Source organism: Lithobates pipiens, unplaced genomic scaffold (assembly GCF_037356315.1).
Source record: "Lithobates pipiens isolate NorthernLeopardFrog02 unplaced genomic scaffold, aLitPip1_a1.2 Scaffold_19, whole genome shotgun sequence".
In the NCBI taxonomy this organism is placed as follows: domain Eukaryota; kingdom Metazoa; phylum Chordata; class Amphibia; order Anura; family Ranidae; genus Lithobates; species Lithobates pipiens.
Window position 1 is genome coordinate 109984351 of NW_027507764.1, and position 18105 is coordinate 110002455.

Consider the following 18105-nt stretch of genomic DNA (forward strand, 5'->3'; position numbering starts at 1 on the left):
TTTTTGAAATGTGTTTTTCTGGTAATTTTTTTTATTCTGTCTCTCACTGTTAAAATAAACCTAGTATTAAAATTAGAGACTGATAATTTCTTTTCAGTGGGCAAACATACAAAATTGGTAGGGGATCAAATACTTTTTTCCCCTCACTGTACTTATCTTTTCCACAGCGCAGGTAATAGCAAATTATTTTGTGGAGAGTATCTGTCAAGAAGCCACGTCTTGTGGCTCAAAAATGCAAGCACTGCAAAATCGTCTGCCTGTTCTGTTATAATACCTGCATTACACTTGCTTCTTCCATTTTATACCTAAAACAGGTGTCAAGTTTTCCAAAGAACTTAAAGTGGAATAGAAATCTGCTTTTGCCAGACAGGCTGAGCCTGAGAGGGAATAAAAGTCTGAGGAGGGGAGCGGTATCATATTAGGACATTGCGCAAGAAACAAAGTTATCAGCCTGATCGGTGTTCTTAGTTTCCTGTTGGCCAACAACAGAACATGTGCTATTCCACCCTTTTGTCCAGGCTCCCTTGCATGTTATCATCTGCCTATTCTTATTGCAGAAGTGTGGGGATCTCAGTGGGGTATTCGAAGAACGGTGTGGAAAAAAAAATGGGGTTTTGCATGTCTGAAATGCAGGAGGCTCCATTACACATGCACTGACCAAGTGCCTATGGCTGTGTTTATGAAGCAGAAGGCAGCAATAAAACATGCTGTGCACATTTTTCAGCTGATAACAGCAGGGTAGAAGAGTTGTCAGACATGAGACATATCATAACAGCATCCTCCTGAGACTGGACGGTGGGACAAAAAAAAAAAAAAGCCAAATTTTAATACAGATGGACACTGTACTTTATGCCAAAGTGGATGACAATGCAGGATTCAGCTCATCACAGGCCATCCCCACACAGTAGGGTCCAGGTATGGAGCCCATGGCACCGAGGGGTACTGATTCACAAACTGCTAGACAGCCCTATTGCCCCTAATAAAAAAAAGAACAAAATAAATGGTAAAAAAATAAATAAAAAGTTTGACTTGCCTGTAAATTGCAGTCTTGCAGTACGACACAGGCTGGAAATTCATTGACCCTGGATTATAGGCTGGTATCCAAATCTATTTAGTAAATGCCCCCTAGGTTCACCCCTATAACCCTCCCCCCCCCCATCTCCGTGAGTCCTAAGTTTGCAAGCAATGCAGAGGAACACAGGAACAGATGGGAAAGTGGCCTGTGTCTAGTACTATACGCCAGGATAGACTTTATAGGTGATACAATATTCCTTTGATCTTAATAGTACAGGACACAGGCTTGATATTCAGAGATAATGGGATGTCCCCAAGCAGTGAATAAAAAGGGTGGGCAACAACAAGGCAAATAAAACTGTGCTAACAGGCCTAACAACAAGGATAAATAGACCCAACTCAGAGTGTTGATCCAAGAACCTTGTGGCTGAAAGCTGCATCTGTGGAGAATGAGATGTAAACCTGATAGAACTTGTGAAAGATATAATCAGAAGCTCACATGGCAGCCTTACAAAGCTGGGCAACAAAATCTTGATGCAAATGCCCATTAAACCCCTACCGACCTTGTGGAGTGAGAAGGTATTAGTGTGGTATGTGCCTTATTCTGTAGGGCAGGGGTAGGGAACCTCGGCTCTCCATCTGTTTTGAAACAAGTCCCATGAAACATTGCAAGACCCTAACAATCACAGGCATGACGACTAGAGGCAGAGGCATGATGGGATTTGTAGTTTCAAAACAGCTGGAGAGCCGAGGTTCGCTACCCCTGCTGTAGGGTACAAGCTTGAGGCAAGTTGTCTTATCTGCCTAGCAACGGTAGATCTTGAAGCAGGATATCCCTTTGCGAGGTAGCTTTGAGGTACACTCTTATAGCTCTGACCTGACAGCGTACAGCAATTTCCTTTGGGTGTTTAGGAGCAGGCCACAAGGAATGGTTATGTCTTCTTTAAGGTGTAAGGCTTAAACCACCTTAGGAAGAAAGGAGGGTATTGGGAACAAGACTACTTTATCTTTGTGAAAAATTAGAAATGGCTCCATACAAGAAAGCCTCTAGCTCAGATGCACTCCTGAGGAGGTGACAGCTACCTTGCAGGAGAAATCATCCAAGGGGAATTCCCTGATTGTTCAAAGGATGGTTTCTGTTGGACATAAAGAACCAATATTAGGTCCCAAGGAAGCACAAAGTGCTGTAAATCAGGGTTGATCCTAGAAACACTTTGAATAAAGGCTTTTACAAGGAAAGATGAAGCCAAAAATTTGGAAAAGAATGGAAAAGGTTGAAACCTGTCCCTTAAGAGTATTTAATGCCAGCTCTGGTCAAGCCCCAACTGTAAGGCGGCACAGAATGTTTGGCACAGAGTAATCTCTGGGGTTTAAGTGCAGGCGCAGGAGAATACTCAAGTAGAAAAGCAGATCTGGAATGGGCTTATCTTGCTTTTAGCATTGTGGGGATGCAGTCCCGCAAGACATGGGCTTCAACAGTCATGCTGTTACAGCCAAAGACTGGGAATGGAACAGCGAACCAGCAAAAGCAGGACTGGCCTGTTTTGAAGAGGCCAGTGGTCATTTCATAGAAGTCTTGAGTATGTCTGAGTACCGGCTTGGTTTAAGGAGGACCACTTGTTTCACTTTTATCTTGATATATTTTGCTGAGCAGTATAGGCAATATTTGCTCTGGAGGAGAAGCATAAATTAGCCTGAACTGCGGCATTAGGTGGCTTCTGGTCATGGCCAGACAGAGGTCAACTTGTAGCTGAACATGTAAGCCAAGATATACAAAGCTAGAGTCACCCTATCTCTGACACATCAGGTTTAAAATTTCAGGGTGAAAATCCCATTCCCCCCTCAGGCTTGCTTCTTTCAAGGCTGCCTGACTCCTGGTACCCTCCGTGATGGATGCAAGCCACAAATGTGGTGTTGTCTGTGTGCACCCTGTAGAAAAGGGGGTCCAGTAGTGCAGATGCTTTCTCACTCTGAGCTCAAAGTTGTTGTTGGGAGGTTTGGCTTCTTTGGGTGATCATACTCCCTCCCTGTGCTGTGAGGGATTTGAACACTCCTAGCTCGAGAGGCTAGCATCTGTTATCACTTTCCATTGAGATGGAAGAAATGACTTTCCCATGGTCAACGCTAGGTTGGAAATCCACCAGGCAGAAGCATAGAGGGGTTGAGAGTAAGACCCCATTACACACTTTTCTGCAGAATTTTGTCTTCAAATTTACTAAAACCATGTAGTGCAAGGGCCTGCCGCCTGACTGCATACAAATTGAAACTCTTAAGGTTTGACCTCATTAGTATAGTGTGTATAATAGTGTGTATGGGGCTTAAGAGTATCTTTTCTATGCCAATATGCTGTTTTGGGAGAGGCCTTGAAATAAATTGGGCAAATGGAACAGCCTCGAAGTAGCTCATCAAAAGGCCCAATACTCTCATGAAGTAGCTCACAGAGGGATTTTCCTTTGACCTTAAGCCCCAAGAGTGAGATTCAAGATTATTCGAGACTAGTCTGTTTTCTGGAAGAGAACCTTTGCTTGGACTTTGTCTAGAATGAGGCCCAAGTAATCCAGCCGAAGGGAAGATTGGAGAGAGTACTTTTGAAAGTGGATTACCCAACTGGGAGCCTGAATCATGGGAATGAGTCTTGAGAACATTTGCAGATGGGTGCAGGAGAGTGGAGTCCTTCAGAAGAAAGTCATCTCAATGCCCTGTGACCAGAATGCCTGGAGATTCTGAGAGGGCAAGAAGGGGTGCAAGAGCCTTTGTGAATAGCCTGGGTCCAGGAATAGGTTGAAATTTAGTGCAACAAACATGAAGTATTTGTTTCCAATCGCAAAGCACTAAAAGAGCTGAGGAGGTGGGTAGAAGGGAATATGCAGAAAGCATCCAAGAATCTTTCAAACCTGTCCTCCTGGATTGACCGCTTCTTGGAACAAGAGATAGCTTAGAGTGTTCTGAAAATCAGAATGTGCTTGAGCAGATTGAGGTTGATTTGAGAGACAAAAGCAGTGAGAGGAAAGTGTTTGAAACTATATTGTACCCCTTTGAAACCACTGATTGAATCCACACGTTTTGAGTGTTTGTGACCCAGAGAGGCAAATTGAGACAGATTCTTTGGTTTTACCAGCTGAAGCTTAGAAAAGTGCTGAGGCGCGCTGAGATTTAACCACTTATGGACCAGGCCTCTTTTTCAGACTCAGTGTTTACATGTTTAAAACATTTTTTTTTGCTAGAAAATTACTTAGAACCCCAAACATTATATATTTTTTTCTAACACCCTAGAGAATAAAATGGCGGTCATTACAATACTTTTTTTTCACACCGTTTTTGTGCAGCGGTCTTACAATCGAGCTTTTTTTTGGAAAAAATTAACTTTTTTGAATAAGAAATTAAGACAACATTAAATTTAGCCCATTTTTTTTATTGTGAAAGATAATGTTATGCCGAGTAAATGGATACCCAACATGTCATGCTTCAAAATTGCGCCCGCTTGTGGAATGGCATCAAACTTTTACCCTTAAAAATCTCCATAAGCGACATTTAAAAAAAAAATTCTACAGGTTGCATGTTTTGAGTTACAGAAGGTCTATGGCTGGAATCGTTGTTCTCGCTCTACCGATCGCGGCGATACCTCAGATGTGTGGTTTGACTACTGGTTTCATATGCGAGCACTACTCACGTATGCGCTCGCTTCTGCGCGCAAGCTCGTTGGGATGGGGAGTTTTAAAAAAAAAAAAAACATTTTTTTTTCTTATGTATTTCACTTGATTTTATTTCTACACTGTTGGAAAAAAATGGATCACTTTTATCCCCTATTACAAGGAATGTAAACATCCCTTGTAATAGAAAAAAGCATGACAGGTCCTCTTAAATATGAGATCTGGGGTCAAAGTCCTCAGATCTCATATTTGGACTTAAATGCAATAAAAATAAAAAGTAATTTGAAAAAATGACATTGAAAATTTTTTTTCCTTTAAGATGTATGGGCGAAAGTGACGTTTTGACGTCGCTTCCGCCCTCCTATGGAATAGAGACGAGTGAGGGCCATCTTAGCCTCACTCATCTCCATACCCAGCAACATGAAGGACCCGATCGCCTCCGCCGCTACCGACAGCTCCGGTAAGCGGCACCTCTCCCGCCACTGATTACGTTAATGGAGGTCTCCGCGAGATCAAAGTTAACAGGACCTCCTCCTGTAAAGAGGGATGTGGCCGCAGCTGCTGCCGTTACCGAGATATCCCTCTTCAAAGTACCAACGTATATATACAGGAGGCGGTCCTTAAGTAGTTGAGGTAGAATCCCCCAAGGAAGAGAATTTTGGTTGGGGAAGAAGGGAATAAGGGATAAGGAGAAGGGAGTTGGAAACCTGAGAAATGACACCCTGAAACCCCCAAGTCCGAGACGTGCAGGGACCAGAAAGTTACAAAGGCCAACAAATCTCCCACCATCCTGAGAAGTCTGAATGCCCTATGTGTAAAGGCCTTGGCACCAGACTTGGCTGGCTTGAAAGGCCATGTCTTAAGACAGAACATACTCCTCCTAGACCGGTCATTGGAAGACAGGATGGGATGAAAGAACCTTTCTGAACATCAGGAGTAGAACAGACCTTTCTTCAAAGGGAGGACAATACTGGAAATTACTCCAGGCAGGGGGAACCACAAGAAGATTGTTTAACCACTTAAGGACCGGAAGATTTTCCCCCTTAATGATCATGTCATTTTTGCAATACGGCACTACCGTGCATTAACTGACAATTGTGTGTGACGCTGTACCCAAAAGTGGCACTTTTTTTCCCCCCACAAATGGCGCTTTCTTTTGGTGGTATTTGATCACCTCTGCAGTTTAAATTTTTTGCTCTATAAATAAAAAAGTAGTGTCAATTTAAAAAATTATATAAATTAATAAAAAAAATATATATATATTTTTTTACTTTTTGCTATAATAAATATCCCAAAAAACAAAACAAAAAATGTCTTCATCAGTTTAGGCCAGCGGCAGAATTTTTTTTTGCAGTAATCGACCGATTGGTTTGTGCAAAAGTTATAGTGTCTAGAAAATAGGGGATAGATTTATGGTATTTTTATAAAAAAAAATTTTTTTTACCAGTAATGGCAGCGATCTGCGATACACTTTTTTGGGAACCAGTGATATTACAGTGATCAGTGCTAAAAATATGCACTGTTATTGTACTAATGACACTGGCAGGGAAGAGGTTAACATCAGGTGTGATCAAGGGGTTAAATGTGTTCCCTCAGTGTGTTTACTAACTGTATGGGGGATGGGCTGCCTGGGGAAATGCACAGATCTGACTTTCTGCATAGCAGAAAGACAGGATCTGTATGATCTCCCCTATCAGAATGGAGATTTTTGCCTTGTTTACACAGGCAGATCCCCATTCTGTCACTGTGGGGAACGATCACAGGTGGCCAGCGGACATCAAGTCCACCCCACCCTCTGATTGCCCCGCCCCCCTGGCCTGAGGGCATGTGCACACCCACAAATAGTCATGTGCGAGGCGACAAATACGCCAGCGATTCGCAGGGAGCAGCCACATTGCCGCAGTACAACTGCGGCAGCTGGTCCTTAAGTAGTTAAAAGGACTGATAACTTGAATTTACCAATCAGCTTCAGAAATAAGGGAGCTTTTACTCCTTCCTAGCGTCACCCTCTACGATGGGCTTACCCCCACAGGGGTATTCAGGGACTGGGCTCTGCACATGGCAGACTGTAGTTCTGGACCTATATAGTACCCTGTAGCTAATGTTGCATGTTGCACCACATGCCAAAAGCAGCAGGCCCAGTGCCTAAGGACACAAAACTGAGGCTAGCTGGGAATGAAAGGGATATATAGGGGATGTCCCCTGTAGTATTTTTGCCAGTGTTGAATCACTTGAAGGTAGATGTAAGAATGAAAGAAGCCTGTGTCCTGTACTGCACAGTGAGAAAAAAAAAGTAGAATTTTTTGATTGGGGAAATATTACAATCTCACAGTAATAACTGTCATTCAGGGGTCTGTTAGAGATTTTCTTTTGCTTACTTTTTCAGTGACAAAAGTTTACAGAGAAAAAAAAATAAATCTGCAATGGGGACAAAGACAAAAATACAAATTTGACGGGTTCTAACCTTCCCCTACTCTACTACAAAAACATTTTTTCCTGCTTGGTAAAAAAATGGTTAGAAGAGGAAGTTAGAGGAAAATATCTCTAAGCCCCAAACAGCAGAAAGAACCTGATAATTTTCAATAGACCGGGCGAGGATTAAAACTGAAAGTTTTGGATAGACACACACTTTAATTCCATGTACCTGTTCTTCACTCTTAACTTCGGTATTTATTGGGTTGGTGGTGTTTACTGGCTTGGCTTCTTGTGCACTTTCAGCACTCACTGATCTGGGCTGCGGTGCTGTGGTGGCCACAGGAATGACATGTGCTGCAGGAGCCGACGTTGCTTTCCTCATAGTCAGGTCTACAGAGTGAGACGGTGCTATAGGCAGCTCTCGCAAGTTGCTGTTTCTTGGATTGTGAGCCTTGACCATGTTCTGGCCTGGTGTACCCTGGAAATAAACACAAAATGTGTCACTTTTCTTTTCTTTTTTTTTTTTTTAAACGTTAGATAATCTTTGGGAGTTATGGATAAAATTAACCATCACTACTCAAGAATTTTGAAAAAGCACACAACACACTATAAATTGCATATTAACAACCTCATACCTGTCTTTGTTTGAGAGCAGGGTGTCGAGGCCCTGTCATTCTATGTGATGGGTTTTGAGAATTTTGTAAATGCGCTCTAAACGAAGGTGTCTGTTGCATAGGCATTGGGGGCTTTTGTTGTCCTCCAGGCGGATGGTGTTGATGCAAAGGCTGAAGGGGAGGTTGCATGGGTCCCTGTGAAAAGATAAATAGGCGTCACAGTCACTAGAATTACCAGATCCAATTCAGCACTTACTGGTCACTTCTTGGTCTAAAAAATTGCTGGTTACTTGGTAATTATGCTGTTCGAGTGCCTTTAATACTTCGGGCCTGTAACAGATATACAGTGAGAAAGGGTCCTGACTTGTATGCTTGTTCTAGGTCAATAATACAATGAATTCAAGCCAAAGGCAACTATTTTTCTTCAAATGTCGTCTACAATAGAAATTTCCCCGCGTTCCTCTCACTACTGGTTGTCTTTAACCAGTTGCAGACCAGACACCGTCGATATATACGGCGGCAGGTTGGCTCCCTTACGCAAAACGCCATAGCTGTATAGCGGCCACTTTAAGGGGTATAGGGGGAGCGCACGCACGCGCCACGTCACTTACGAGCCAATGCGTGTGCCCGGCGGCAGCAATTTCCGCCGTTCTCCCCCGATCACTCCTGACAGAGCCAGAATGGTGATCTGTGTGTGTAAACACACAAATCCCAGTTCTGTCAGGGGAGTAGAGACAGATTGTGTGTTCCTAGTATTTAGAAACAGCGATCCGTCTCCTCCCCCAGTCAGTCCCATCCTCGCACTTAGAACACACACTGAGAGAACACATTTAACCTCTTGATTGCCCCCAGCGTTAACTCCTTCCCTGCCAGGGACATTTACACAGTATTTCGTGCATTTTTATAGCACTGATCGCTGTATGTCAATGGTCCCAAAATAGTGTCAAAAGCATATGATCTTTCCGCCGTAATGTCGCGATCCCGCAAAAAAAAAAAAAAAAACGCAGATCACCGTCATTACTAGTAAAAAAAAAAATGTAGAAGAATACATATTGGCCTAAACTGAGGAAGAAATTGTTTCTTCTTTTCATTTTTGGATATTCATTAAAGCAAAAAGTACTCAGTATTGTGTTTTTTCCAAAATTTTCACTTTTTAAATTTTGATTATAGTGCAAAAAATAAAAACCGTAGAGATGGTCAAATACCACCAAAAGAAAACTATTGGTAGGGAAAAAAAGGAGACACATTTTGTTTGGGTACCAATGCCGCACGACCACGCATTTGTCAGTTAAAACGACGTAGTGCTCTATCGCAAAAAACGTCCTGGTCAAGAAGGGGGCAAATTCTTCTGGGGCTGAAGTGGTTGAGGGGTTAAGGCATGCATGGATCTAATAAACTATCCGCATCAATACATATCAAGTACAGTTCAAGCACCATTTGCTAATGTTTACGACCTACCCAAAAGCACTATACCCAAATTGTGAAGACAATGCAGACTGAAGGCAGCATATAAAGATGGGATGAGGTTTTAACTTGCACTTGAATTCTTAAAGTGGTTGTAAAGTGACTGGTCTCAGGTGATAGACAGATGAAACAAATCCTCCTTGGTGCTCTTAATTGAGATAAGTGCACACTATAGAGGGCTATGCTTTGTTCACATTTCATGTCTGAGGTTTACAACTTCTTAAGTGACAAGTTACCACTTTGATATAGCCAAGCAGCCAAACAGATTAAGCACTGTCATGTGACAAGACACTAATTATCACAAAGAAGTTTGGTGGTGGCTACAACAGAAAAAGGTGTGGCAGGGAAATGCTGGATATGTAATTATCAGTGGGTTTGGAAAGGATCAGATTTTTTGTTTTTTTTTTTGGTTACACTGTGATTGCTGTTACAATGATGAGCAATCATTTGAACTGTCATGGTTGGTTTTCCATTTATGACAGTTTTCTTTCTGTTAACATGCTGTGATTGGCTACAGCTAATCACATTGTACAGGGTGCTGTGATTGGCACAGGTACCAAGTGATAGCTGTGGGCCAATCACAGCATTAGTACAGCCATTATGAATGAAATTCATTTCCAACTGCTGTGTATTCAAAATCATGTGATTGTCCAGCCACCCAAAGTGGCCAGGTACCAGGAACAGTAAACTGCGGTGTCTCTCATATATATATATATATATATATATATATATATATATATATATATATATATATATATATATATATATATATATATATATATATATATACTTTCAGGTACATAATTAGGACATCAACACAATTCTAACCTTTTTGGCTCTGTACACCACCACAATGGATTTGAAATGAAACAAACAAGCTTTAACTTGGGTATTTACATCCAAATCAGGTGAACGGTGTAGGAATTACAACAGTTTGTATATGTGCCTCACACTTTTTAAGGGACCAAAAGTAATGTGACCATTGGCTGCTCAGCTGTTCCATGGCCAGGTGTGTGTTATTCCCTCATTATTCCATTTACAAGGAGCAGATAAAAGGTCCAGAGTTCAAGTGTGCTATTTGCAATCTGTTGCTGCAACTCTTAATATGAGATCCAAAGAGCTGTCACTATCAGTGAAGCAAGCCATCATTAGGCTGAAATAACAAAACAAACCTATCAGAGACGTAGCAAAAACATTAGGTGTGGCCAAATAAACTGTTGGAACATCCTTAAAAAGAAAGAATGCATTGGTGAGCTCAGCAACACCAAAAGACCCAGAAGACCATGGAAAACAACAGGGAAGATTTCTTTCCCTGGTGAAGAAAACACCTTTCACAACAGTTGGCCAGATCAAAAGCACTCTCCAGGAGGTAGGTGTATGTGTGGCAAAGTCAACAATCAAGAGAAGACTTCACTAGAGTGAATACAGAGGGTTCTCCACAAGATGTGAACCATTGGTGAGCCTCAAAAACAGGAAGGCCAGATTAGGAGTTTGCCAAACATCTAAAAAAGCCTTCACAGTTCTGGAACAATATCCTATGGACAGATGAGACCAAGATCAACTTGTACCATAGTGATGGGAGGAGAAGAGTATGGAGAAGGAAAGGAACTGCTCATGATCCAAACCATACCACCTCATCAGTGAAGCATGGCGGTGGTAGTGTCATGGCGTGGGCATGTATGGCTGCCAATGGAACTGGTTCTCTTATATTTATGATGTGACTGCTGACAAAAGCAGCAGGATGAATTTTGAAGTGTTTCGGGCAATATCTGCTCATATTCAGCAAAATACTTCAGAACTCATTGGACAGCATTTCACAGTGTAGATGGACAATGACCCAACGCATACTGCGAAAGCAACCAAAGTTTTTTTAGGGAAAGAAGTGGAATGTTATGCAATGGCCAAGTCATTCCCCTGACCTGAATCTGATTGAGCATGAATTTCACTTGCTGAAGACAAAACTGAAGGGAAAATGCCCCAAGAACAAGCAGGAACTGAAGACAGTTGCAGTAGAGACCTGGCAGAATGATGAAGCCCAGCGCCTGGTGATGTCCATGCGTTCCAGACTTCAGGCTGTAATTGACTGCAAAGGATTCGCAACAAAGTATTAAAAAGTGAAAGTTTGATGGTTGATTTTTAATCGGCCCCATTACTTCTGGTGCCTTAAAAAGTGGGAGGCACATATACAAACTGTTGTAATTCCTACACGGTTCACCCAATGTGGATGTAAATGCCCTCAAATTAAAGCTGAAAGTCTGCAGTTAAAGCACATCTTGTTAGTTTCATTTCAAATGAAATTGATGTCCCGATATTTATGGATACACACACACACACACACACACAGTGATGGCCCACACTAAAAGAACAGTAGGTGGTCTTAAAGTGGTTAAAACAAGTTCTAGTGGCTATAAAAAAAAAAAATAATCTAAAAAAAAAAAAAAAAAAGTGTCCATGGTAAATTGGAACCCGCTCAGGATTGCTTAACCACTTTCAGACCGGACCATTTTGCTGGTCAAAGACCAGACCACTTTTTGCGATTCGGCACTGCGTCGCTTTAACTGACAATTGCGCGGTCACGCGACGTGGCTCCCAAACAAAATTGACGTCCTTTTTCCCCCACAAATAGAGCTTTCTTTTGGTGGTATTTGATCACCCCTGCGGTTTTTATTTTTTGCGCTATAAACAAAAATAGAGCGATAATTTTGAAAAAAACGCATTCTTTTTTACTTTTTGTTATAATAAATATCCCCCAAAAATATATAAAAAAAAACTTTTTTTCCCCTCAGTTTAGGCCGATACGTATTCTTCTACATATTTTTGGTAAAAAAAAAAAAAAAAAAAAAATCGCAATAAGCAATTATTGATTGGTTTGCGCAAAAGTTATAGCGTTTACAAAATAGGGATAGTTTTATAGCATTTTTATTAATAATTTTTTATTATTTTTTTTTTTACTAGTAATGGCGGCGATCAGCGATTTTTATTGTGACTGCGACATTGTGGGGGACCCATCGGACATTTTTGACACCATTGTCATTTATACAGTAATCACTGCTATATAAATGCAGCGATTCCTGTGTAAATGACACTGGCAGTGAAAGGGTTAATCAGTGGGTGGCAGTGTGGGGGTTAAGTGTTCCTAGGGGTGTGTTACTAACTGTGGGGGGGTTGGGCTTTCATTTAGTGAACACTGATCTCTGCTCCAATCACATGGAGCAGAGATCAGCGTCACTAGTTGCTAGGCAGAATGGAGAAATGCTGTTTACATGGCATTTCCTCCATTCAGCCGTCCCTTGAGACGATCGCGGGTATGCCCGCGGCGATCGAGTCCGCGGGTCTCGCGACCGGACTCACGGGGGTCCCGACCAGCGCGCGAGCGTGCCGCCGCGCTCCTGATGGCAGGGCGGCATTGAAGATTGGACGTACATGTATGCCAATATGCTTGCCCGTGCCATTCTGTCGACGTACATTGTCGTGCGCTGGTCGGGAAGTGGTTAAACAAGATAGATTTTCATTGCATCTTGACAGACTTGCAAACACACTGAAGGTTTTTTTTTTTTTTTCCATTTTTCCATTTAAATGCCATTTGACCGTGTAACTTGACTGTTATTAGTTAACACAATACTAACATATGGAACAAACCTGCATATTCGACTGACTGTGAAGCATGAAGGGTTGTCCAGGAGGGGGTGGAAACTGTTGCCTTGGTGGAGGAAAATGCCTTATATTTGTAGATGGTTGACTGAATGGTGGAATTCCCATTGGCCCTGGAGATGGCAGGTTAATCCGAACAGGTCGCTCTCTTGTAAATCCTGGGTTATTAAATCCTTGCTGGGGTCCAGGGACAGGTTGTGGGAAATTTGGTTGTGGAGCGGTTCCTGGTTGGTTGAATCTTGGCTGAGGCCCAGGGCTTGGCTGGTTAAAACCAGGTTGGCTTATTCCTGGCGGGTTAAATGGTGGCTGAGGGGCAGACTGATTGAACCCAGGAGGGGGACCTGATTGGTTAAAATTCGGCTGATTAAAACTTGGTTGACTGCCGGGTGGGTTAAAACCAGCCTGTGGGCCCGGTGGATTAAAGCTGGGCTGAGGACCAGATGGATTAAATCCTGGCTGGTTGAATCCAGGTTGAGTAAAGCCTGTCTGAGGCCCAGGGGGATTAAAGCCCGCTTGTTGACCAGGTCCGGGAGGATTAAAGTTAGACGGGGGTTGATTAAATCTCTGTTGTTGGCCTGGCTGGTTAAAGCCCTGCCCTGGTGGACTGAAAGGTGGTGGTGGGTTTTGATTGGGAACAGGAAGGTTATTGTTAAGAAGTGGAGGTGGAGGAATTGGAGGAGGATTTCTCTGATCAAACATAGGATGGTTAGGAAACCGTGGCTCTGCAAGCAATGGAAAACATATTTGTTAATTCGACATTTAACAAAATTTACTAAAGTTATAACAAAAGGATTTCAAATTGAATATACAAATGCATAACAGTATAAAGCCCATGCACAACACTAACAAGAGAACAAATAGAATTTCATGTTACTATTACCTCTTCGGAATGTCAGGAAACCTCATTTATAAACGGGGTGATGAGCAGGGACAGCCTTAAGCAACTAGTTTTATCCACGGCTCACTCTCAAACTCAGTGTATTAGGTGACTTTCAACTTTACTCAAAACTTTTATTTTTGTTTTGTCCTATACTGTCAAAATATCTGACATCACATAACTCTGAGGGCTCCAGTGGAAACATACTTAACAATATCACGTATTTGCCTCATACATTACACAGGGTATTGCCCTGTAGTTTGACCTCATTCAAACTATTCAAGTTGTCAAAAGAGGGAGCATGACTGAACTTTGTTTAAAAAACAATTAACCTACTGATTCACCTCCCCTTTACAATATGCCACAGTACAACCTCAGCCAGCCTCTTCAATTACACTTCTCACAAGCCTTGCTTTAATTGGTATCAGACCTATTAAAGAGAAGTCCCCCCTGGGAAACAATAAAATGCCCTGTTGCAGATGGTTACCCATGGTTGCCCCATCATTAACCATCTATGTCAAGAAATATTTATTCCAGGGGTGGGGAGCACTGCCCAGGCTCAAGGCGCTGCCAGCTGAGAAATTCCACCTGGCAAGTGTCTACCTAGAATGTACATGATGGAAAAGTCTGGAAAATGAAGTTCTGGACAGGTGCAGCTTTACCTTTTTCCACAGCAAGACTTCCAATTCCTCCCTGATGGCCCATGTACTCCAATGCATTGTCTGACTGAATCTGCTTTTGGGAGATTTGTTTTTTCCAACATTATTGGGACAGCCAAAATATCCAAAGCTCCAGGATGTTTATCAGGGGGACAAAGATCCTCCTACACTGACAAGGTGCTCCAGGACTCCCCTTCAGCCCAGTAGGCTGGCAGCCATTTTAAGATTCTTCCAAAAAGCAGGAAGAAAGGACTTCTACTATTCCAGAGCCGGACAGCTGAGCACCTGACCCAATGATAGCCTGGTCTTTAGCAGCAATGTATAACAGAATGTTGCATTGCAGATATCTGGAGTGAGAGTAGGTCCATCAACAAAGGTCAACAGACCCAACTCATGAGTGCTGTTGCAGGAACTATGCAGCCAAAATCTGTATCTGTAGGAGCCTGGACGTCCACCTGGTAGAACTTGAGGGAGGTGTGAATGGAAGAAAAGGAGGTGGTCTTGCAAAGCTGGGCAATACAGACTTGATAATCGAATTCCCAGGAAACACCCACTGATCTGGCAAATGAGCATGTAAGTGCTGAAACTTAGAATTACAGCTCCCGAGCCGAGTTGTATATTTTGAAGCAGGATGTCCTTTGAGAGGCCCAGATGACAAGAAAGAACCTGTCTTTTTTATAGAAGCTGTGGCTTTTATATAAACTCTGCTAGCTCCGATAACATCTAGACCAGTGTTTCTCAACCTTTTTCCAGTCAAGACACCCTCTAAAAATTATGGACCGAAGAGCCCTTTAAAAATTATGGACAGTCTCGAGGCACCCCTTACTAAAATGTAAAAGCTATCTTAATGGTTTTTCATAATGCATCAACATCCACAAGTCCAAGTAGGACACCCAAGGCTAGAGGTGATTTATTCCAACGTTTCTCTTCTCCCTCAGTTTTTCGCCATCACTCAGCTAATGTGACCCCAACGCTGATGGAGAGGGGTTTGGGTGGGTCAAACAAGGATGCTATGGAGGCAAATAACATTGTCCTTAGCTATTGATCATTAGGACGCCGGTAGCTAGAAGGTTGTAATGGTGCATAATGAAAACCTGTGACTTAGTGTAATTAAAAAGGCAGCCCACAGCCACACACCAGGTGGTATGCAATTCTTTAGGCATTTTGCTAAGGCACCCCTGAAGAAACCTCAAGGCACCCTGGTTGAAAAAAGCTGGTCTAGACAATGAAAAGCAATATCTTTAGGGGTACAAAGAAGCAGGGCACAAGGTAGGCAGAACTAGGTCTTCGTTGAGATGAAAATTAGGTACCACCTTAAGCAGAATGGTAGGTCCTGGGTGCAAGGCTACTTAGTCTTTCTGAAGGATCAGGTATGGCTCCTTACAAGAGAGACATGATGGCCACTAAAGGAAGCTATTTTGCAGGAAATATCATCTGAAGATCATTCTCCGATAGGTTTAAAGGGTGGATTCTGCAAGGCAGAGAAAACAAATTAAGATCCCAAGAAAGCACATGGTGCTGTAAGGGAGGTCTAATGCGAGAAACACCTTGAATAAAATAAAAAAAACGTAGCCAGGCGGTTTTTAGAACAAGTTGGACAAGGCTGAAACCTGTCCCTTACAAGTACCTGAGACCAAATTCTGATTGTAGGATGGCCAGAATGAGGCACAGAGAAATCTCTGGGATTGAAATGCAATTATAGGATTTCCAGGTACAACAGAATCATCCTGACCCCCAAGACCTGGATTTCAACAGCCATGCTGTTGAAGCGTTTGTAGCCTTCAAAAAAAATATTCACTGCCAGCCCTTCTCTTTTATACAGCCATAACAGTTTAAGTGTTTGTTGAAACTAAGCCTCCAAGTACCCTTTTTTTCAGATCTCTTCTGGCTTGTCACACAACTCTCAGCCACTCTCCTAGTCCATCTATGGGCTACAGTGGGAGGGACCACGAAGATCTCCCCGTGATGCCAGCCAGGGATGTCACGTAACCACTGTGCTGGCTGCTCAGCCCCTACCGCTGTAGCTTTTAGATGGGGGAGGAGAGGAGCCGGGAGTCACATGACTAGCCTGAAGAGATCTCAAAAAGGGTATTTAGAAGCTTCGTTTTCAATACTTATACAGTGGGTTACAGTTTACAGCACACACACACACACACGAGCTGACAGGCAGGGAGGGAGGGAGTGGGAGAGAGAATAGCTGGAGATGACATTGGATTGTAAACTGACCACGGTAATCAGGGCTCGGCAGCCCTGATTACTATGGTAAGTGCACAGAGGGGGACACAGGAACAGGCAGGATCAGACAGGCATTTTACAGCTTACAGAAGGGCAGATTAGACAGCACAAGCACTGTGCTGTTTAATCTGCTATAAGGGAACAGGAGACTTATTTCTTTTTTAAGGGTTACAACCACTTCAAATCCCATGACTGAGAAGCAGGATGGTAAAGGGGGGTCTGAGATAGAAGCTTTGGTTATTTGACAGTTTTAAAGGTTAAGGTCACATTTTGTAACATTTTAAAGGAGTTGTAAAGGCAGAAGGTTTTTATTAAGATAAAAAAACCTGTGTGTAGCAGCCTCCCCAGCACCTACCTAATTTACCTACCTGAGCCCCTTCTCTCCCCAGCGAGGTCCACGATCCCCTCAGCCATCCAGTACACTCCTCCCGATTGGCTGAGACAGCTCCTTGTCTGCATTGATACACGGGGCTCTGACTCGGCTTGGGTGCTCCCATAGAGAACTGCTGGCTGAGGGGGCACTCAAAGTAGGGAGGGGCCAGAAGCTGCAAAGAAGGACACGGGAAGAGGAGGATCCAGGCTGCGCTGCTCCTACTGGCCACAGTGCTGGACAGATATTGGGCAAAAATATTCAGGGAGATGGAACTGCACCTAAAATAGGTGTATTTTTTTCTTAAAGGCTCCTACATCCTCTCCCGCTGATCCCTCTCCCTGTGACAGTAAAGGATCCTTTCCACCCACACCTGTCAATTTAACCACTTCAATACCAGACACTTTAACCCCCTTCCTGTCCAGGCCAAATTTTCCACTTTGGATACAGTGTTGCATGCCTAATTGTCATTTAAATGAAGTCCTTACCATTTTTTGAGACAGATATCGCTTTCTTTTGGTGGTATTTGAGGACCATCTTTTTTTTTTGTCAGTTTTTTTGTAATACAAGCAAAAAATACTGAAAATTGTGCCAAAAGCCTTAGTTTCTGTAATCAAATTAAGCAAATAATTCTTCTTCAAAAATTTAGCCCAAAATGCATTCTGCTACATTTCTATTTTAAAATAACCCCAATCTGTGTATATTTTTTTTAGTCAGTGTGAAATTTAGAGTCTACAAATTATGGTATATACAGTTATACTCATAAGTTTGCATACCCTGGCAGAATTTATGATTTCTTGGCCATTTTTCAGAGAATACGAATGACAACACAAAAACTTTTCTTTCACTCATGGTTATTGCTTGGCTGAAGCCATTTATTATCAACTATTTAAATCACAATGGCAACAGAAAATAGCCAAATGAGCCTGATCAAAAGTTTACATACCCCAGCTCTTAATACCCTGTATTTCCCCCTTTAACATCAATGACAGCTTGAAATCGTGTGTGGTATTTGTGGATGAGGCTCTTTATTTTCTCATAGGGTAAAGCTGCCCATTCTTCTTGGCAAAAAGTTCATGTAAATTTCTGGGAGGTCTTGCCTGAGCTGCACGTTTGAGATCTCCCCAGAGTGGCTCAATGATATTGAGGTCAGGAG

The 18105-nt window shown here is 42.5% G+C and overlaps 1 protein-coding gene across 3 annotated transcripts in view; it reads right to left on the bottom strand.

Annotated features, from left to right (window-relative positions):
• Window positions 1–18105, bottom strand: part of RBM33 (RNA binding motif protein 33) — a 260560-nt gene that overhangs the window by 120848 nt on the left and 121607 nt on the right. For all 3 annotated transcript variants that reach the window (XM_077491155.1, XM_077491156.1, XM_077491157.1), the window contains exons 12-14: window positions 12797–13530; window positions 7715–7888; window positions 7309–7557 (exon numbers count right to left, since the gene is read on the bottom strand). In XM_077491155.1, coding sequence (XP_077347281.1) covers window positions 7309–7557; window positions 7715–7888; window positions 12797–13530 — 1157 coding nt within the window. The remainder of the gene's footprint in view (window positions 1–7308; window positions 7558–7714; window positions 7889–12796; window positions 13531–18105) is intronic.